The sequence below is a fragment of the Quercus lobata genome, chromosome 1, assembly GCF_001633185.2.
Source record: "Quercus lobata isolate SW786 chromosome 1, ValleyOak3.0 Primary Assembly, whole genome shotgun sequence".
Lineage (NCBI taxonomy): Eukaryota > Viridiplantae > Streptophyta > Magnoliopsida > Fagales > Fagaceae > Quercus > Quercus lobata.
Window position 1 is genome coordinate 44,713,355 of NC_044904.1, and position 23,509 is coordinate 44,736,863.

At 37.9% G+C, this 23,509-nt stretch overlaps 1 protein-coding gene across 3 annotated transcripts; it reads right to left on the bottom strand.

The window, feature by feature from the left end:
• Positions 1–18,308: 18,308 nt before the first annotated feature.
• Positions 18,309–21,745, bottom strand: LOC115990843 (lysine histidine transporter-like 6). 3 transcript variants are annotated; one of them, XM_031114617.1, is made up of 8 exons: positions 21,634–21,745; positions 21,384–21,529; positions 20,868–21,251; positions 19,423–19,816; positions 18,993–19,098; positions 18,783–18,874; positions 18,629–18,697; positions 18,309–18,549 (listed from the first exon to the last, which is right to left on the bottom strand). In XM_031114617.1, the coding sequence occupies exons 1-8, from the start codon at positions 21,655–21,657 to the stop codon at positions 18,451–18,453; spliced, it is 1,314 nt and encodes a 437-aa protein (XP_030970477.1). In that variant the 5' UTR covers positions 21,658–21,745; the 3' UTR covers positions 18,309–18,450. The 3 variants fall into 3 exon arrangements, with proteins under 3 accessions (XP_030970477.1, XP_030970490.1, XP_030970485.1); XM_031114625.1 differs by having other exon boundaries at positions 18,451–18,549; positions 21,384–21,526; XM_031114630.1 differs by lacking the exon at positions 18,629–18,697.
• Between the last annotated feature and the right edge of the window lie 1,764 nt (positions 21,746–23,509).

A 23,509-nucleotide genomic window follows, 5' to 3' on the forward strand; every position in this document is an offset into this window, starting at 1 on the left:
CAACTTTGGCACTATTCCCTTCGAAAGCTATCTATGAGCCCAATGTGGCCAATGCATCCGCATATCAATTTTCACTCCTTTGAGTGTGCTCTATTTCGAACATGGAAAACTTTTCCTCCATTTTCTAGGCCAGTGTTCTATATGGAGCCAGAATTGGTTCCTTTAAAAAAAAAAAAAAAAAACTCTCCTTAGCTTAGCAGACCACTAGATTGGAGTCGCCTATCACCTTCAAGTGCTTAATTTCCATCTCGAGGGTTGTTGCCAACCCCATCGGGTAGGTCTCGTATTCTGCTGTATTGTTGAACACGAAAATTCCAACTTGAATGAGAGTGCCATGGTTTCTTCACCGTTGTGATAAAGGACCACTCCTGCGCCTCCTAAATTTGCTATAGAGGAACCATCAAACTTCAAGATCCACTGTTCTTCAACCACTTCTACTGTAGCCACTTCTCCTAGTACCTTATCATCCAGCGGGAATTTCTCTTCTCTTGGAAATTGAGCCAATAGGTCCTCTATGGCCTAACTTTTCACCGCCTTGGGTTCCCGCCATCAAGTCATATTGTGCTAGCTGTAACAGCCATTGTGATATTCTGCCAGATAGAATGGATTGTCGAAGAATAGCCTTAATCACATGGGACTTCGTCATTAAGTGTACCTTGTAGGCTAAGAAATTATGGCGTAGTCTTTGCGATGCATAGACAATTGCCAAGCATACCCTTTCCACTCTGGGATACCGAGTCTCCGCATCCCTCAGGGTGTGGCTTATGTAGTAGGCTGGCTATTCAATGCCACCTCCGTCCTCCTAGGCTATCAAAGCTCCAATGGAAGACAGGCTTGAAGCTAAGTAAAGCAGCAATAGTTTCCTACGGACTAGGGCTTGTACCGTGGGGAGGTTCATCATGATCTGCTATAGCTTCTGAAAAGCTGCCTCCTATGCTTCCCCCCACTCAAAGCCTTGTCCTTTCTTCTATTACTTCGTAAAAGCCGAAGTGATTAATGCTAAGCCAGGAATAAACCTCTTGATGTAGGAGACTTTACCCAGAAAACTCTTCAACTCCTTGATTGTGGTTGGTGGTTTCATGGTCCCTATTGCCACTGCCTTGGCTGGATCTATGTCTATCCCTCTGCTGTGGACCAGAAACCCTAGAAATTTCCCTACAAACCCTCCAAAGGTGCATTTTAGAGGTTTTATTCTTAACTTGAAAAGTCTGTACCTTTCGAATACCTTTCCTAATACCTTGACATGATCTTCTCGCCTTCTTGATTTCACCACTACGTCATCCACATAGTCCTCCAATTCTTGGTGCATCATGTTGTGAAATATAGCGGTCATTATGCGCTGATAAATTGCACCCGCATTTTTTAGCCCAATGGGCATTACTATGTAGTAGAATTTCCCAATAGGCGTTCTGAAAGCAATCTTTTCTGCATCTTTCAGTGCTATCCAAATTCGATTGTACCCGCTGAACCCGTCTATGTTGGATAGTGGGAACTTAACTTTGGGACAGACTCAACCAAGATTTCTGAAATCAACGTAGCATCATATCTGCCCATTTTTCTTTTTTAAGGGACAATGTTAAACAACCACCGTGGGTGTTGGATCGGTTTGATAAAACCGACAGCTAACAATTTTTGTACTTCCTTCACTATTTGCTTCTCTATTTTAGTGTGAAACACCCTGGCAGACTGAGCCACTAGCTTAGCCTCAAGATCCACATTGAGCGTATGCACCACTAGCTCTGGGTCTAACCCAGGCATCTCGCTGTAGTCCCATGCAAAGACATCTTTGAATTCTTTCAACAGCAGGATCAATTCTGCCTTTTCTTCCTCTGACAACTTTGAGCTTATTGAAATTGGTCTTGGCTTTTATGGGTCCGTGCCCAAGTCAATCTCTTCTAGCTTTTCTTCTACCATTACTTGTGCATCCTTTTTTGCCGCAATCTCTTTTTCACTTTTAGTGTCGCCTTCCTCCTCTAAACCATCCTGGGCCATACAGCATACTAGGCTCTTATGTTGTGGCCCTCCTCTGGGACCCTCTACATACCGCAGGTAGGTCCTGCGCACCTTCATAATTTATATATTATCCTGACGTTAGGAGTTCGAACCCTGACACATTGTGGCGTATCGCTTAGCTCTGAAGTTGGCGCTACTTGCCTTTTCTTCTTCCGCATCAGCAACTCTCTCAAGTCAGGCTTTGGGTCATCTTGGATGTCCTCCTACTTGGGGACAATGGTGCCTTGCAGCTTGGACACTGAGCTTTCTCCAGATAGTTCCCATTCATTGTAGAACATGGCTTCTACTAGATGGGCTTCTGCTTGTTCGAATGGTGATGGGTTTGCTGCTATCCGTATCATCTTGCCATTCAATCTCCCTTTCACACACTGGTGATAGGTAGACGAAATCAGGCAATGCTTGTGCAACTAGGACATCCCAGTAATATATGATAGGAAACTTCAATCTTTACCACATGAAAACAAGTTAAGAAGGCCATTGGACCCACCTTCAACCATAGTTGTATGTGGCCTATGGTATACTTACCTCTTCCTTCGAACCCTGTTACTTCCATTGGGCATCCCTGAATCTTACTTTTTGAAATTCCTACTACTTGCAGCGTGTTGAGTGGGATAAGATTCATTGAAAAGCTCAAATCAACCAGGGATCTCTTAATGGGAATTTGGTTTATAGAGGCTACCAAGTAGAGGGGCCTTCTGTGGTCTGAGCTCCCCTCCTTCATGTCTTCATCACTAAAAGTAATCTCGTTGGTGTCTTGTAAGAAAGTTTTATTAGCTCTGGTTTCTACTGTGAGACATTCTACTCCTACTCCTGAGGCAATACTTACCAAAGCCTTTGTGGCAATCCTTCGTTCGTTGGCCCTGAGCTCCAGTTGGTTAAACAAGTTCTTAAACCTAGAACTCCTTTGTAAGGTAGTAATGGTTGCGGTAGGTAGAGCACGCCTTTCTTTTTCGTCCTCTCCTGAATCTACACAAATGACAACTGCTGTTACTCCCTTTCCCTTATGATTCGGGAGTGGGTTTCTTTGCAATCCTGGTTGGCATAACTCCAGAGTTCCCTCTTTGATTCTACGGTGCACTAGTCTGTGAAGTGCCCAGCATTCTGCTGTAGCATGTTGCACATAATTATGCAAATGGCATAAATGCAGGTCCCTCTGTTCTTCCTCAGTAGGCTTTTTGGAAACTTGATTGGGTTTGAAAACCCCATCTACGATCATTTGTCCAAGAGCACATCCAGCTCCTTTGGTGTACATGGTATTGGTAGAGGGTTTTCGTGCTCCCTCCTATCTGACTTCCTCTTCTTCTCGCCAGTGGATATTGTCATAGCCTGTGGCGTGGATCTCTGCTCCTTGGGCTTGTCAGAGTTGGGCCTGACTGATTGAGCGGTTTTTCTGGCTTTTTACAATAGCTGCACAAACCGTGAGATTTCTAAGTTTTCTAGGACAGTTCTATATTCCATGATCATATTGCCCATGCACATTTCCACTAGTGTCTTCTCTTTACAGTGGTCATAACAATCGAGGGTTATGTCCCTAAACCTCTTGATGTACTCCATTAGGTCTTCATCGTTTTTCTACTTAGTTCCTTGCAAAGTTGCAAGCGTTACTATCTCCTCTCTGTGGAAATACTTGGTGTAGAATTGTTTACAATGTCATCCCACGTCGGGATTGATCCTAGCTTCAAGCCAGTGTACCAGGTGTATGACGGGTCACATAAGGACTTCGAGAACTCTCGAAGACAAAGTCCTCGTCTGCTACGAAGGGATCGAGAGTGTCAATGAACTTACTTACGTGCTTAATAGCACTTCCCCTTCTGCTATCATACTATGCGAAGGTTCACGGCTCATATCTCTCGAGATACGACCTACTGAGTATCCTTAGCGAATAGAGGGGTCTTCGTGCATGAAACCTTTCTTTGGGCACCTAGGCCCTTTCTTGCTCTAAAAGTGTTGCGACGTCAGCCATCATGATGTAACGCTGCTCTATGTTTTAAGGGCCATTGCCCATAGGGGTTTTTTCCTTGTCTGCCACATGCTTGGGGTCATGTTGGCTTCCTTTTTCCTTAGTCCTGTCCACCTTCAACTAGTGAGTTTCCTCCATCAGCTCCTGCTGGGAATGTTGTACGGAATGCAACACTTCAATAAAGAAGTTTGTATTGTCAGCGGGGATCCTTTGTTGCTGCTGTGACCCAAGCCCCACTCCATTAGTACCTTCTCCTTGGTTGGGTTGGTATGGCGTGGCTGGCCTTGATTCTGCTTGCAATGGCACGGTACCCATATTTCTCATCGTCTTTGATCTTGGGGGCATAACTTGCGAAGGATCTATTTGTTTTCCCTATCTTTCTCCCAACTTCCCAGTGGAGTCACCAATTTAAATGTGATGGGCCTTTTGTGTTGTTGGGCTTTAACTTTTTCTGCTGTATCACAGCTCGTGATTTTGGGGTAGGAGAGCTAGGGCTGGCCTAAGTGAAACACACCTTAGACCAGTTTGTTCACAAGTTAGGCCATCCCAATACAGGTGCACCTTGACTAGAGTATTAAGCGTACGGCGTGTCCATAGTAGGAACAACTATTATAGATACTACAGTAGGAAATACAACACGGTAGAATAACTATAACATTTGACAAGTAATACTAACGCCTAAATAAAAAGAAAACCCGACGGAGTCATGGCAGAATAACACAACCATGGGGAACAATGCTGTAGTAAATAGTTCAATAATAAGGTAACAAATTAATCATTCATCAATCACAAAAGTAAAACTAGTCTACCATAGAAATGAGCTTATCTTCTTAGCAAATGCAAGTCCAAAAAGGGAACTGCTCCCTAATGCGAGTAATCTCAAAGAAGGCTTCTGCCATAGAGATTACACACTTTGGAAAAAGGACCTAGATGACTTAAACTTTAACTCTTGATTTCTCAGAGAGTGGGTCTGTCAAGAGGGAGAGAAATGGGTAGCCTATTGATGCATGCCTCTATTCTTATGACTCATGCTTTTCTTTGGTTTGTTATGTTTTCTTTTCTATTCTCCATTATTTTCCTTGTTCTACCTCTATTTTCTTTCATGATGATGAAACCTCCTCTTCTAATGATCCTCTAATGTTCACAACTACCACCCTTTATGTCGTGATAGGATTTACCATTTTACCCCTCAACCACTTTTGGCTCCTTATGGGTGTCCTTCCAAGACTGCCCACTGGCCTATCGATTGCCCAGCCACTACCATTGCACTGAATGTGTTGGTTGCACCACTCCTCATTCCCAAACAAAATGGCTTGTCTTGTTTTTTTTACCTTCCTCTATTCTCACTACTCTCATCTGGATAAGGATTGTTAGGACATATATGGAACATGTTATGAACATATGTCATTTAGAATTGGCTAATCCTTAGACAAAACGCATTTTACTTGTAATTGGATAGATTTAGGATGGTTTAAGTCTTCAAGAAACATGTTGTTCAAGTCAAGAGTTAAAGCCATGCAAATCTGTTCAAGAAACAAGTGAAGAAGTATTGTATTTTAAAGCTCGATAGATATCTTGACAGATTGTATCTATCGAGGTTTAAAAGGCAATTTTAGCCCGATGCTCGATAGCTACTTGACAGATACCCTATCTATCGAGAATTACGAAATTCAGATTTCCAGAATTGTTTATCACGCATATCCAAGCTATGTGTTAAGGTTTTCTTTTCTCATAACCTTAGACATATATAAGGATTATTTTAAAGGTCGTCTCACTGGATGAAAAGGTTGTTGCATTTGTTGTTACACGCATGTTATGACTAGAGACAATCTGCCTTAGTTCATCTTTCTCTTGAAGAAACTGTTGCGTTTGTACGCTGTAGGATTTTGTGACCAAGGAGCTTTTTGAACTTTATCGTGTGGATGAACTGAAAAAGTTTGCAGCCAACTTTTTTCTCAAGTTGGTGTGTTAGTCACATACTGGGATCCGTGCATCGATTGGTTAGTCACATACTTGGAGCTGTGCATTGAAATGAGAGATTGTCACTACATTATAAGTCCAATTGTGTATTGGCAAGGTTTTCAGACTCGAACCGTTCATTGAACAGTAAAAAAGAGAGGTTTAAGGTTTTTTAGGTCGAACCGGGATTGAACTGTGATGACGTCATAATTAATTTAATAATTATTTTAAATATATATAAAAACATTAAATTAAGAAAATTAATAGAAAAATTAACTAAAATAGTCCAAAACAAATATAGATAGTATTTTTTATAACATAACTTTCATAATACAAATAAAAATTATTAAATTCTAAAAAAAACATAAATAGCTATTAAGTTTCTAAATTATTTTTAAGTCATGACAAAGCACACTTTAGTACCCAATAATTTTTATTTTATGAAACCCAATAAAATAGTTAAGAGACAAATTAGTTTATTTGCTAATGGCCAAGCCCATTTGATTGCGGATCATTTTTTTTCCCAAGCCCATTTGAATAGTCACTATTCACCATTTATTATGAATTAAAAAAAAAATTCAAAAGCTAGATCTAAAGTTGTCCATGCATTTAAAAATTGTTAAAGTTAAATAAATAACAAAACCCAAAAAGGAAGTGTTTGACAGCAAGCAAGCATTATATGTTAGTAGTTGACACTAAAGCACGCAGCAGCAAAGAAGAAGTCTCCAGAAGCAGCGAAGAAATCTACAACATTTTTAGCAATACTTTCACAACAAAATTTATGTAAAAAATTGTTACTAGTTCTAATTTGAACCCATCATTGAAATTATTTTTTTACTCACCAATATTAACTAAGAACAATCTGTTACTTAAAATTTATTGTGAAATATTGTGAAAATATTATAGTAACATTTAATTTTGATTTTTTATTCTTTTACTTTCTTTCCTTGCATCCATACGTTTCTTTTCCTTTTTTTTTTTTTTTTTCTCTTGTTTTTTCTCCTCCACACATGTATCCCCATCCCCACTGACCCACTCCTCTCATCTTGTTTTTATTTTTCTAGAACTTTTCCTCCACTGTCCAGTGTCCACAGCATGTCCTCTCTGCTTTTATTTTTCTTTCTTCATCTCTAGCTCTCTCTTTCTCATTCTCTTTCTCTCATACTCTCACCCTGTCACACACACATTACCGGCGGAGAACAAAGCCGGAATTTAAAGCTTGATTCGCCCAAGAGAAGAGTATCTAAAGAGAGGGAGCTGTGTGATGTACTCTAAAGAAAGAAGAAGAAGAAACATAAAGACATGCTGTGTTTCTCTGGAGATGGCAGTGGTAGAGTTTATGAAGACATGATGTACTCCCAGCAGTTGTGTTTCTTTTTCTTTTGTTTTTTTATGTTTTTATTTATTTATTTATTTTTAAAGGTTCAGATTCAAAGGGGAGTAGGGAATCGTGAGAAGAGGTTTAATCAGGGTTCTCAGAACCGTAAGGTTCGACTGCGGTTCGCACGGGTCCCTGCTTTTTCCCACAGAGCCGTTCTTGAGGCCAAAAGAACCACAAAAATAAGTGGTTTAAGGTTTTCTCGGTCAGACCGTACGGTCCGGTCCAAGTTTCAAAACCTTGTGTATTGGGGTAAGGGTTCAACTGTAGGTTGGTATAAGGTACTGGGATTCCTTTACTTGTAACCACTTGTTTTGATAATAGTAGATTCTCAAGAGTGGTGACCTTAAATTCACCCGGTGGGGTTTTGCCTCAATGATTTTCCCCTTCGTAAACAAATCACTCGTGTCCAATTTAATTTCCGCTACATTAAGTTATTTGGTGATTTGTTTGTGCTACCATGCATATTGCATGTAATTGAATCTAATTAATTCACTTGGCTAATTAATTAAATTATTTACCAAAGGGGTCAATACATTCTTGGCCTATCAAGTGGTATCAAAGCGGGCACACTCTGATTAGAGTTAATCTTTGCTGTGTGATCCATTGACCCTTATTTGTCATGGATAGAGGACAATCTTTAATTATCCCTCCTTTATTTGATAACACTAACTATGCATACTGGAAAGTATGCATGAGAGCTTTCTTGCAGTCATTACATGAAACATGTGGCAAACTGTGGAGATTGGTTGGACTAAACCAAAAGAAGCGTCGGCTGATTGGGATGATGCAAAGATCAAAGCAGCTAACTTCAATAGTAGAGCATTGAATGTTTTATTCAATGCGGTCATGAATGAGGAGTTCAAGAAGATATCCTCCACCGAAATTGTGAAGGAAGCATAGACCATCCTCTAGACAACCTATGAAGGAACTAAGGCTGTTAATGATTCAAAATTTCAAAGGCTTACCATGAGCTTTAAAGAGATTAAGATGGAGGATGATGAGTCGTTTGACGAGTTCTATGCCAAGCTCAAGGGCATAGTAAACTCTACATTTAATCTTGGGGAAGCCATTCCCGAACCCAAGATTGTTAGAAAGGTGCTCAGATCTCTACCTGAGAGATTCCATGCCAAGATCACCATCTTTGAAGAATCAAAGGACATTGATCAAATTCCTTTGACAGAGCTAGTTGGCAACTTGCAGGCCTATGAATTGGGTTTGATTAGAATTAGGAAATCAAGCAAGAGTAAGAGTATGGCACTGAAGGCCAAAAGCAGTGACACCGTTGAGTTTTCTGATGATGAAGATTCTAAAATGAAATCCTACATCACTAGGCAATTTAAAAAGTTCATGAAGAATGCCAATACAAAAGGATTTAACAAGGACCCAAAGCAATCTAGTTCTTTATAGTTCAAGGGCCAAGATAAAGGGAAGAAGGATGCTAAGGATGGCGATCAGTACACTATTCCCTCCAGACCAAAATGCTTTGGATGTCAAGGTTTTGGACACATGAAACAAGAATGTCCAACTTATCTCAAGACTATTGGGAAAAGCAAGGCCCTTACTGCTACCTTGAGTGACATTGAGCCTGAGGATGATTCAGATAATGATGACGAGGGAATCCTGAATGCCTTCACTGCCACAGTAAATCCTACTAAGAGGATTGTTGAAGTGGTAGATGAAGAAGAGGACTTGGTGGAGTCTAAGTTTGAGAAAATGGATGAACAAGATGACATCCATACTGCCTATACAAAGTTGTACAAGGTCTCTAAAAAGCATGAGAAATTGTATAGACTAGCCATCAAGAAGTTGAGTGATGTGGAACTTGACCTAGAAAAGCTCTCCACAAAGGTTGATAAAGCTAATCAGACCATTGGAGTTTTGCATTTGAAAATAATTTCTTAGCTGAGAAGACCATGAAGCTTGAAGCAGAGTTTTTCCAAATCAAAGCTCAATTGGAAAGAACTTCCAGTGCAAAACTTGATGAGATATTCAGCTTTTATAAATATGTTTCTGATCGAACCGGTTTAGGGTATGACTTCTCTTCTCCTAATATTGTTTCTTCTAGTACTACTGTGTTTGTTTCACCTGCTAATAATGTTGAATTTGAGAATAATGATGTGAAAACTGTTTTAGCTAGTGAGAACATAGACAATGGTAAATCTATCTTAGGAGCACCCCCTAGGCTTGAAAAGAAAGATACTAAAAACCCTAGGACAAGAAGGGTAATAACCAAAAGTCTAAACAAAAGAAGCAGCATCTTTATCATCACTGTGGAGCTTCTGGACATACTTGACCTAATTGCTACAAGTGGTTAGCCACTCAACAAAGCAACAATATGATCTCATCTGGAAACCAGAATCAGTTTGCATCCTCTTTTGCTCCTCTTGGAAATCTTCTTAAGGCCCTCATGTTCCATTCGAACTTGAACGATTTCAATTCTTCCCCCTCACCGCCAAATCAAGGGTATGCCAAACAAAAAGGTTCTTCAAAGGTGTGGAAGGAAAAAGGTTCAAAGTGATTTAGTCACTTTTTCTCCCTTTCTTTTTGTTTGTGCATTACTTGTGTGTTTTGCTTGCTTGTTTTGAGTCAGTCTAGTGTTATGTTATGCTTTGTTTAACATATTTTTGTTTGTTTGTTTTCAGTTTTACTTTATTTTGTTTTTCATAAAAATTTTAAAAAAATTGAAAAATCAGAAAAATACAAAAACAATGTGTGTTTTGTGTACATTGGTACTTGTATACCTTTGATAGCCATTGAAACAAAGTTTTCTAAACTTTGTATCTTTTGTAGCTTAGATGAGCATCTCTATGCACAACTAAGCAAGTGAGCTTTGTGGATCATATTTGTGATGAGTAAGATTAAGTAATCTCTTATACTTAACACTCATGTCACTATTTTTTATGGGAAGGACTAAAAAATCCTAAGAGAGAGGTATAAATAATCATCTCACCACTAAAGCCTGCCAATCATGATATGACATCTGTATGCTTCGGCATAGTAAAATTGCAATGTCTAAAACTTAACATAATTGGGTATTTCTTCTCTCTCTTATATGCTCATGCATGATATGCTTAAAAGAAGAAAAAAAAAATATACGCAAAGAAAAATCAAAAGCAAAAAGAATCAAAGTGCCATAAATATGGTTGCAAGTGTGTTTCAAGGAGATGTGGGAGTTATAGGATGTACCTCAAAGGAGATAGTCCCCATCAAACAGTTATGATTGTGTGTGAGTTAAATTGATTTTCTCATATCTCAAATCGTCATAACATGTAGACACTTATGCAATCTTGCGATGTTTTTCACACACAACGCGCAAATTCTTTACTACTTTTGCTACATGTACAAGTACAATGTGATTTGGCCATCACAAAGAATACATGTGTTAATGTATGCATACTAAACTGTCTTGACTTATTTTTGAAATATAAAATTGGTTAGACTTGTTGTGTGTGTGTGTGTGTTTTGGATCTAAATGCTTTACATTTTTCTTGTTGATAGATGTTTTTGAGAGCTTAAAATGTTGTTTGGATCTTTGGTTAAGTAGTTTGCTTGATTGCCTTCATTTTTGTGTTTTTCTCTTCTTTGAAAAACTAATTTTATCAAGCTCGACAGTTTCTCGACAAATAGCCATCTATCGAGACCCAGATAGCCATCTATCAAGACCCTTGGACTGCTTTTCTTGACAGATCTTATCGCATCTTCGATCCATCGAAGTTTTATGGAATTTGTCTCAATAGCTTCTCGAAAGATTCTCGATCCATCGAGGAAGTTTGTCTGGCCGATAGATTCTCGATACCTTCTCGATCCATCGAGGTATTTTGCTGTTGACAGATTCTCGACAACACCTCGACAAATTCATCTGTCGAGCACTAATGCTCGACAGATTCTCGATAGCTCTCGATCCATCGAGACACATTTTCTATAAATAGATCCAACGCGATTTCAGATCTCATTTTCTTCAATCTCGCTCAATAGACTTGCAACCTTTCTCCTCCCAAACACTTTTCTCTCTCTCTAAACCTCAAACTCGTTTGATTTTTGGCCTAGAGTGATCCTTCTTTCACTGGTATGATCTTGTTTTCTCTCTTTCTTCATGCATTTCATACATTTAGACCTAGGTTTTTGAGTTTTGAAAATTTTTTGGGGTTTTGGAAATTGATGAGTTATTTGTGAAATTTTTGGGATGGGTTTTGCTTAAATGATGTTATATGTTCGTGCATTGCATCACATTTGCATTTTCACAATGTTTCATGTATTATAGATGTGTGTTTTCTATGTAGAAACCTTGGGTGCTAATAGGTTTGGATTAGGCTGAGCCCATGATGATATTTTTGTTGCACGTCACATGATCATGAATTTTTCATGCATACGTACCATTCTTTTCTCTCTTTTTGGTATAGCTGTTGATTGGAGCTTTTCTGTTTGTTTCTCTCTCTCTCTCTCTTGAACAGTTTGCGCATGGCACTTAAGCCCAAATCTGCTCCGTCCCGGAACCCTCTTCATTCCGGGGCATCTTCTTCTAACTCTACTCCACTCCATGTCAAGTTCTGTAATGATAAAGCCCGTCAGGACTTTTCGGAGAACTTCTCCAAACGTGGCATTCATTCGAAACGCCACGTTTTCTTATTGGACTTCTCTGATACCACTCTTTCCACTGTCATTCACAGTCGGGGTTAGGAGTCTCTTTGTGAGATCCCGGTGAGTTGTCCCTTTGTGATCATACAGGAGTTTTACTCCAATATGCATGGATTTGATTATTCTATACCTTGTTTCATCACTTCTATTTGAGGTATCCATATAGTAGTCACTCCGAAGCTTATCTCCAATGTGCTACATGTCCCGAGGGTATCACATCCTGATTACCCCGATTGTCCTCGTCTGCAAACTGTGTCCAAAGACGAACTCTCTTCTCTCTTTTGTGAGACACCTTCATCTTGGGGTGACCATTAAAACACCCCTTGCTCAGGCTTTGCAAAAAGGTCCGAGGTTCCTTAATATGGTGATGACATTCGTTCTTCATCCTTTGTCCCACTATAGCTCTATTACTGAGCTTCGTGCTCGCTTTTTGCTTGCCCTTATTGAGGATCTTACCATAGACTTCGCTTCTCACTTCATTCTCTCTCTCATCAATGTCTATAGAGACACGACGACCCATGATAAGCTTATCTTCCCTTCTGCTATCACGAGGATCATTCGCCACTCATCTGTTCCTTATCTTGAGTCTCCTCATTTCTCCATTATAGGTGCCATTAGTGTGGTGTCCGTTAGACGAAATGAGGCCCAGCTTCGACCGAAACTGCCACAAACCGAGATGACAACTCCTTCAGCCCATTCCACTACATCCACCTTTGCACCTTCTTCCTCCGCAGGTGGTGTGACTCTCGAGGCCGTCATGGCACAGCTTGAGCGCATGGATGCTTGCCTTGACACTCTCAGTGATGAGTTGTGTCAGGTGAACACCCGTGTTGGTCGTATCGCATGATGGCAGACTGTCATGGGTGGCTTCACCGCGTCTCCATCTCCATCTCCACAGGCTTCAGAGGACGAGGGCGATGATGGTGACGATGATGCCAATGAGGATGAGGATGCTAGCTCTTCCGGTGATGAGGAGATGACTGCTTCTCAATGACTTGCCCTTTGTCATTTGTGACAAAAAGGGGAAGTAGTTTTGGTTATAAGAGTAGTCATATACTTAGGGGGAGAGTTAGCATAGGAAATTTTTTTTAGGGGGAGTGATTTTTGTTTATGAGGGATGTAGTGAGGACTTTTTGAATCTTTCCTTTTCTTTCTCTTTTAGATACATTTTTCTTGTACATTGGTCTTATGACCACTTAGTGATAGCAAACATTGTATTCATTATTGATATATATAAATATATATATATATATATATATATATTTGATGATGTTGTTATCACATTTTCATCTATCTCTACATGTGTTGTTTCTTTTCTCTCTTTATACAATGTTTCATATTATATTGTATGCAATCCTTTATTTCTGTTTCACACTAAGATGCCTTGATGAGTTTTGTTTTAAGTATTTCAGAAATACAGATTGTCAAAATCTATTATGCCATGAACTCTATTCTTGCAAATTTTTTCAAGAGTTTGTGTTAAGATTAGATTTTATTGTATTCAACAATTAATTATGAGTTGAGTGATTTATGACTTCTCTCATATTTCATTTGATTGTTGTGGTTTTGTCACGGATTGAAAAAGAGGGAGATTGTTAGGAAATATATGGAACATGTTATGAACATATGTCATTTAGAATTGACTATTCCTTTAACAAAACGCACTTTACTTGTAATTAGGTAGATCTAGGATGGTTTAAGTCTTCAAGAAACATGTTGTTCAAGTCAAGAGTTAAAGCCATGCAAATCTGTTCAAGAAACAAGTGAAGAAGTGTTGTATTTTAAAGCTCGACAGATATCTCGACAGATTGTATCTATCGAGGTTTAAAAGGCAATCTTAGCCCGATGCTCGACAGCTACTCAACAGATACCCTATCTATTGAGAATTACGAAATTCAAATTTCCAGATCTGTTTTTCACGCATATCCAAGCTATGTGTTCAGGTTTTCTTTTCTCACAACCCTAGACATATATAAAGATTATTTTAAGAGCCGTCTCACTAGATGAAAAGGTTGTTGCACTTGTTGTTACATGCATGTTGTGACAAGAGACAATTTGCCCTAGTTCATCTTTCTCTTGAAGAAGCTGTTGTGTTTGTATGTCGTAGGGTTTTGTGACCAAGAAGCTTCTTGATCTTCATCGTGTGGATGAACTGAAGAACTTTACAGCTAACATCTTTCTCAAGTTGGTGTGTTAGTTACATACTAGGATCCGTGCATCGATTGGTTAGTCACGTACTTGGAGCCGTACATGAAAGGAGAGATTGTCATGACATTACAAGTCCAATTGTGTATTGGGGTAAGGGTTCAACTGTAGGTTGGTATAAAGTACTGGGATTCATTTACTTGTAACTGCTTGTTTTGATAATAGTGGATTCTCGGGAGCAGCGACCTTAAATTCACCCGGTGGGGTTTTGCCTCGATGGTTTTCCCCATTTGTAAACAAATCACTCATGTTAAATTTAATTTCCGCTGCATTTAGTTATTTGGTGATTTGTTTGTGCTACCATGCTTATTGCATGTTATTGAATCTAATTAATTCACTTGGCTAATTAATTAAATTATTTACCAAAAGGGTCAATACATTCTTGGTTTATCAAGGATTAAGCCTTTCCCTCACCTACCTCTATGGCATGCATCAAGTGGTCCCAGCTCATTCTTACTTCTTTTAGGTGAGATGCCATCCCAGCAAGACATTTCTTCCAAAGAAGTTTGAGCAGGAACCCCAAAATAGACCCCCTCTTTCTCTCCACCGCTAAACCACACTCTCTGATACCCTTGACCCGTGTCCCACCTCCCATGTATTGGCTGGGTACAAGTAGGTGGTGCTTGGGCCCTTTGTGTATGCTTCACTTCTGTCTGAATCTGTTCCTTTCTGGCCTTCATACCATTCTTGCTGCCTCTATGTTTGTCTAATTCTGCTGTACATTTTGGTGGGTGTTTAACTCTTGCGGCGTGAAGGATACATGGGCTTTTGGGCTCATGTTCCCTAACTTTCACTCATTTCCTGGATTAGGTATTGCTTGAGTGAAGGCCCTCACCTTCCTAGCCCATATCCTTTTCTTTTCTATGTCCATGGGCCTCTTAGCTAGGGATCCTACCTTGCCACTTCATTGTTCCTACTATATCATTACCTCTCTTTTATTTCTTGTTATCCGTGGGCTTATGAGCTGATGCTCCTACCATGCCAGTCCACTTTCCACATCTTTACCTATTTTGGACTTTATTGGCCAACATTCCTACTGTACCAACCCATTTCATTCTTCGGGCTTCCCCGACCCATTTACTTCCTCTATACCTCTTTTACTCCCATGGGCTTTTTGCTAAATCATTTGGTCTTCCTCGACCCAATTATCACATCTTTATCTCTTATTACTTTTCAGGCTTATTGGCCTTAAAGCCAACCTAATGAATTTACTAATTCATTTCTTGAGCTTTCTCGGCCCATTTACTTTCTCACTACCTCTTATTGTTCACATGGGTTTACTACTTCATTCATTGGGCTTCCTAGGGCCATTTACTTCCTCTTTACCTCTTATTATTCTTGTGGGTCTGCTGGCCATTATTCCTGCCTTTCTAGCCTGCTAGGCTTGCTTTACTATTTTCTCTTCTCACTTTTTTCATATTGTTGGACTTCTTCTGCTATTGGGCCATTTGTCAAAAGTGGGCATCAACAAAGTCTTCTAAACAAATTGGGGGGGGGGGGGGGGGGGGGGGGGGGGGGGGTTATAGTTTTTTGAGGGGACCTATATCTTTTTGCTAATATGCTGTAGAGAAAATTAACATTTTGGGGGGCGTGGCTCCGCCCCTGGATGGAGGAGTTAAGAACTTTAAGGTTTAATGAAGAAGTTACAAATATAACTATTAAAATTCTTTTTTTTATTAGGAAAACTATTAAAATTCTTTTAATTACTCAATTTTATATTTAAAATTCAAATTTATAGCAGATAAAAATTATATTCATTTATATGGATAGAACAAATCAACAAAGGTAGATTTATTTATTTAAGAGTATCAAATGATTTTTTTTTTTTTGGATTATTCAATAATTATAATGGGGGTGGGAGATTTGAATCATAGATGTCTTTATTAGAAACACCTAAGGCCGGCCTTAGGCCATGACCTAGAAAGGCCCCGAAATATGGGGGCAATAAGGTTTTATTTATTTATTATTGTAGGGATAAAGGACCTAGAAATGGGTATTGGACCATGGGCCATGTCCGAGGACATTAAATCGTCCGAGGACAAGTAGATACTAATGGGAGCATACAAGTTAGTGGTCCATAGAAGAAGTCTAGTCATAAGGGATAGGAAGTCTAGTCTGAGGAGAAACATCTCTTTGGCTAAGCAGAGAAGAGGTCCAAGGTCCAACCCTTTGTCAAGAACAAGGCAACAAGCAATCATGCTAGCAAGGATAAGCATCAGATAGGGATAAGACAAAAGAGAGCTGGGAAATATCTGGAAAAAAAGCTGCTACCACCACATTGAATGCTCTGCAGCTAACTCCTTAACCACATTAATGTGGAGGTGATACCTGAACAGTACCATTTAGCCTTACAGCTACCCACAAAAACTTTAGGAATGTGCTGATGGGACAAGTTTCAAATTCAGTAACCTGATCTACATGTGGAGGGCTGAGATGGAGTGAAGAAGGGGAATATGAAGAAGAAAAACCCCATTACAAAGGGGATGATCAAAGAATCTGTAGAAAAAGGACTGTACACTCAAGAACTATAATTTCATTTAAGTCCAAGAGAAATATATGAAAACAACCTTCCTCAGACTTTGCCGAGGAGGATTTTCCTTGCACAAAACTGTTTATTTATACTTTCCAACAACACTTAGCCTACCATGATTGTTGTCCAACTCATTGGAGTTTAGTTTCTAGCCCACTATTTACAAATTTATTATTTTGGGCTCTTTGGTCCTTTGTCCATTTTACTTGGGCTTTGGGGAGCAAAATGTGCCCTTACAATTATTATTTAAAAAATATATAAGTGAGTTAGGCTATAAATTTTTTTCCCCCGCTCTTAAGAAGGCCCAAAAATGTTGTTATGTTAGTAACACTACAAGTTTTACTACATTTGTTTTATAAATTTATATGTAACTAATCACAAGAAGTGATTAAATACTCATTTATTCGTTCGTTGAAGTGTCACCTCTCTAGTCTCTACCACATAGTTTGTAAGTTTTTTGTAGTAAAACTTGTAGTAATTTTACCATTTTCTCTACACACACACACACAAAAAGAATTAATAGAAATTCAACCCAATTACCATTATGTGAATGAAAAATGTTAAAGCTACTACACATTTTACAACAAAAAAATATATATATACAAATTAATGTGACAAGAATATGATTGGTGCCAGTTAAACAATATAATAACTGACATGTCATGACACTCTTGAATAAATTTTTCTTATTGGTGACACACTAGTTTATAAAACCTATATAGTAAAATTTGAAGTATCACTATTTCATTCTAGGTTAATTAGTCATATTAAAAGGTAAGAAATAATAATAGATTTGAAATAAAAATATTATAATATAAAAAATAAACTAAATATTATTTAAGTGATATTTAAATATAAAAATGTCTCTTTAAAATTTCTACCTTAGGTCTCAAATTATTTTAGGTCGGCCTTTGGAATATAAGAAATGCCAATTAAGCTGCAATACTTTTAGCAATAACCAAGAACATTTAAATGAATAAATTTTAAATTAATTAATGGATAACCACAAATTTTAGTGGTAGTAGAATGGGAAAAAGGCTCAATTAACTAGTAGCAGTAAGAAGCTAAAAAACAAAAACAAAACTAGAGTGTCATATTGTCAATGTTCTTATCACATGTTATTCCGTAACCAAACAAAAGCTAGCCTTTTTAATAAGCCTTTTTCTTTTCTTTTCTCTGCTTTTGCATGTCTGATAAAGAAAACTCACCAGTAGTCTTTTTCTCATTGACCAGACCAGACCCCACAATTTCTTAATAAATAAAGCTGGATATTCCGTGGAAATTTAGCTATATATAACATTTAAAACAACTGAACTCTTTTATGATCCATTTACAAATTTTCTTATGTGTTTTTCCTTAAAAAATAGAGCACACTTCTGTTTTATTTTATTTTTTAGTAAATGTGTAGTACTTCAAGTTGACATAAATTATTGATCAGTATTGATTATACAAATTTCGCTGCATTGGTTTCCAACTTTCCATGACAATAAGCACATCCACGACTTCTGAAGAAAAAAAAAGCCAGTTTTAGGCTTCTTGGTTCTCCATTTCTTTTCTTTAAAGGAATTTTTTTAAGGCCAATTTCATATGCAAAAAAAATGTTATTATGCAGAATGGATCCCATCTATTGAAATATATATATATATATATATATTTTTCAGCTCATTACATTTTTCACTCCATTATATATAGAGAAAAGGTCATCAGAAAAATGAGTTTAGCCAACTCAATTACATTTTCCATCCAATGACATAAAATCACCATAATTTATGTGTAGAAGCTATATGTGGATGCATCAGCGATAATATTCCGGAAGCCGCCAATTGTGGATGCCAACATAATAAAAACTCCAACGAATATGCTACTCTGCAACACATAAACGACTTGCATCAGTGGATAATCACCAAAAGAAGAAAAGAGATACTGTTTGCACAATATGATTTACCCAGTTGATGATCCATTTGGCACTAAATCTTTTTGGCTTCTTGATCACTAGCCACATAATACTGGGGAGCTGCGACAGTGCTCAATATTAATTTACTCTTTCAGTTGTAAGTGTGTCATTTGGGGGGGAATGAAACAACAGAAGAGAAGCTTACAAAATATGAAGTGGGAGCAAATCCAAATCCGCCAAAGAAACCAAGAAGATCCCCAAAGAAAGGGAAGGTGACTCCAACGAATAATGTAAATGCTGCAATATTTCAGGAACTTCTTAGTGGTTTTAATTAAAAGATTGTGACGAAATTTATCTCTCTCTGCCTATCTGTCTCTCAGTCTCTGGTCCTTTGAAATGTCAAGAAGAACCTCACCTACATAAGAAGATCTAGCGATGAGTCTGAGTGCAATTCCTGGTGGGAAATTCATCTTTTTCACCATCATCCTCTCCAGCAAGGCAAATATAGGCATGGCATAGACCTACACATCTTTCTTCATTACATGTTGCTGCAATCCTCATGTAGTGTGTGTGTATAAATATTTAAGGGAACATAATCACCTCCATTTCAATTGAAATGGAGAGATCAATTTCATAGTTTAAATTTTATTTCTTGGATTTAAATTGTACGGACTAAAACGACATTTAAAATTTTAAATAAAGTGACATTGTATACGCTTTTAGATTTATAATATCTAAGGTAAACTATGACTGAATCAATTTTAAATGGAGAGACAAATATAAGCAGACGTGTACATGTGTACCATGCATGAATACCATATAAGCTGAGAACTATAAATTTGTACCTGGTAGCTGCCTATGACATGGATGACCACCATTAGGTTAGCAGAGGCAATGAGCCACGCAGGTTTCTTGAGATTCATTAGCACATTGTCATCAACATCTTGCCCAAATGCCCAGTATCCAATAAGGGCCACCGGGAAGTAGCATATCGCATTGATAAAATAGGCTCCAAGTGCACCTTTCCACATGGGTTCCTTTGAAGGCCTCTCAGGAGTTGATGGAATTGTGGCCTGAATTTCAAGGGCCACAGCATGCCCAGCAAATGCAAAAGAGATTTGTCCCAATGCATTGAAGACACGAAACATGTAATCAGCTGAGCTAGTTTTTTTGTAAGCATAGCTCACATTATCTATCTGACCTCTAGCCAAGCAACCCACCCAGGCTATAGTTGAATAACTGCAATTTAGAAAGATGTATTTAAATCCACTATCTTTCAATATTCCACACGGTTTTTTCTAGGGTAAGCTGCTTTAAAAAATAGCCAGAAATTCATAGGAATGATGGTTCTCAAGTAAGTTGGATAAAAATTGGAAAATTGCTCTAGTTTATGAACCTCTAGTGTTCTCGGATGCATCTTTTTGCAACTTGAGCTGCCTATTTTTCTCAAAGTGATTCATGATTTGTTGTGCATGGTTCACCAAAAGTTCATCAAGCACGTGGATGCCTTTAATTATAACCTCTCTTTTGTATATATAAACGAGTACCTATAGACATGAATATTATAGTTATAGAATGTCCATGTAAGGGGAAAAATTATGACCCAAACAGTAGTTTCCTTGTCTGGTATCTGAGTAAGGATGGTTGAATTTCAATGTCATATATCATTCAATGGCCAAGAACAAATAGAGGGAGGGGGGCAACTCCCTCTCATATATACTTCATAGTTCAGGGGAGGCATGGCCTATGAGTTCATTTATGCTGAGAGGAGTTATAATCAGGTGGCTTAATAATGTCTTAGTTTGCCGGATATATCAAGATTTAGATGCTTGAACCAGGGCTGGACGTTGTGCCACTAAAATTACCAATTTATTCTTTAAGGATTGCGAAGCTTTGACCAACTAATTTATTTAATGAAAATTTTTCATTTTCTGGCAAGTATAGAACAACTAAAACAATAAGTGTTGCTTAACCAACTCAAATATAAGCAACACAACCTTTATCTACAGAACTTGGGTTGTTTTTGCTTCAATTGATGCAGTTCTAAGCCCTTAATATGTTTAATTCTATGTCAAACCAACTTTAATCTGAGTTGAGACAGTAGATAAGTCGGTCCCAGTACCACCCAACTTAGGCCTTCCATCATTTCCCAACCTAACATAATACTTTCTTTCCATTCTTTTCTTTTGGCTTAGAAATCAAAGTTAAAAATTACTTAATTTCCCAGAAGGTGTTCTAAGTCTACCATGTACCCAAAATTTAAGCTGAACAAGCATGCATTAGTTGTTACCTTAGTGACATGACTGCTGCTGCTAGCGAAACACCAGCAACAGAATTAAAGTTGGGTAGCTGAGACAAGAAGAAATGGATGCCTCCAAAGATTAAAATCCAGTAAGATTGTTTGAGCTGTGTGCAATTGGTGCAGGCCATCTCCATAAATTTCTTGAGGCACTTTCCCCCAGTGACCATATACACTATGTCACACCCAACCTGGACAATAAGTTGCTGGGGAAGCACAATCCAAGGTCCGAGTTTTGGCCCAAAGGCATGTCGACCAAGGTCAATGTATCGATCAAAACGAGTACCTAGAACACATTCATGGAGTTGTATCATCTGCCACATTGTGTTCAAGGTCATGCACCATGATATTGCCAAAACCAGTGTCCCTGGACCCCTGAACAAGGATATGAGTTATTATTTATAATAATTAAAAAAAAAAAAAGACAGTTATTATAGTAGTTTTGGCGTGTGCAGATTAGAGTAAGAGAATATATATAAGTTGAGTTTAGTTGAGTCCAATATGTACCATCCCAAGTAGGCCATGGCATAAGGCAGGCTGAGTACTCCTGCACCTATCATAGCTGTGACACTGTGAAAAGTTGAGTACCACCATTTGGCACGGCGTGAGGTGTCCTCCTCTATCCATTTGCCGTCTGAATTAGCAACTTCCTGCTAGAGTTCAAAATTTACAAACAGTGAGCTAAGGAATCTACAATTAATATAGTGAAGAAAATAGTCAGTATGAATATGTAACAAGGGTGGTCATGCTCTCTCACCTTAGTAGGAGAAGTTGAAACCATTTTTGCAGCCAAAGCAAGGACTCAGACAGACCCCTCCCTCCAATATGAGTAATTCCTTGATGGTCGTCATGTATATGTAGTGGCTGTGGTTGGTTACTCAAAGTGTGCGAGTGAACAAAGTGAAAAATGGATATTTTGCATTGATTAGTCCCACTTTAATTTTTAGTATTTGTTTTTGCTGCTTCCTGAGGTGGAACGTGCTCTTTAAGGCTATAATCAAATGAGAGAGCCATAATGATGGATAAAGTAAAAGTTTTGGTTGAAAATAGTTTTGGCTGTTTAGGGCATAGCTCAATTGACAAATTTTTTTTTTAATTTTTTTTTAATTTTTTTATTTTATTTATTTTTTTTTTTTGTAGTTTTAGCAGCAACAATCCTATGAACACAACTAATTTCACACTCAATTTTAAATCTAGCGGAGTTTTAAACTTATGGTGGGAGTAACGTCACATTCACATGTGTCCATCAAAGACATTTTTTTGTTATGCACAAATCACAACTTGACTCATTAGTTGAATATGAAATAGGGTGTATCCTTAGACTAATTATTCAAACGGAGATGTCTAGGGTTTAAATTCTCTTCCCACAACTATCAAAAATAAAAAAATAAAAGCTTTGGTTAACAATTGAAGTAACAAATCACTCCAGATATTTGGAAAAATGATATTAAACTTTCCTACCACTCAACCATGTAAATAGTGATAACGTGCTTAGTGTTGCCCAATCACTGTCTTGCCACTCTTAATTGTCATTGTACCTAGTCACTAATCCTGGCTCTCTACATGGTAGGAGAACCTGTTATCTTATGTGTGAACATTCAGGTCCACCAAGGTTAACTTTTGGGTTAGTGACTTAGTGCAGCAAGGGTTGTGAAAAATACAATACCTACTTCATGGTCCAGACCAGGGAATCAGAGGGAATTGATGGGAATTTCTTATTTTTCCACTAGAACCAATCATGGGAAATTTTGTTGGTTGATGAATTGGATCCATCCTTTAATCATTTCACTACTCGTAGCAGTAGCTTTACAAAAAAGGGACATTAGTTTCGGGAATAATGATTAAAGCGAGGAAGCTGTTTACCTGCTTGTTATGTCAAAGTTGGTGGGCATCTTATCTTTATTTGTGATGTGTCCCCAGTGGCCAGAGCCGGCTCAATGGGTGAGCCAAATAAGCAATCGCGTAAGGGCTCCAATGAAAAAAGGCTCCTAATTTCTACCAATAGAGATATTCTTGTACTAATAGAAGTATTAATTAAGCTCTAAATATTCATCAATAAATAAAAAGTAGTTTTTTTTTTTTTTTTTTATCAAAGAAAAACCAGTTTAAAAAAATTATTTTCATTGGATGAGTCAATTATTTAATCTCTCACACATAAATATTAAAAGAACCCATCAATCTTATACTAGTAAATAAATTTATACTCAAATTTTATTTAGAGATATCAAATATATAATTTTATTAAAATTTTCAATCATAATTTTTTAGTATTTGGTTACTTCATTCAATAAATAGTGTTTATTTTAGTTGTATAGTCATTGAGTAATGCCATGAGTTTATTTTAATTTGTAATTTTTTTTCTAAAAAAATAAATTTTAAATGGAAAAAAGAAAAAACCAAAAGCTAAATAAATATTATTAATAATTAATGTATAAGAATAGAATTCACTTAAAGTAGTCACCTTAGGCCCCTCAATACCTTGAGCCGCCCCTGGCAGTGGCTTTGGAGACCGAAAGGAAACTGCTTGCACTGCATTCCACAAAAAATTTATACACAAATTATCATATTTTGGCTAATCTTATATTGTCGTCATATATACATCACACTCACTAATCATGGATTTAGAATTGACC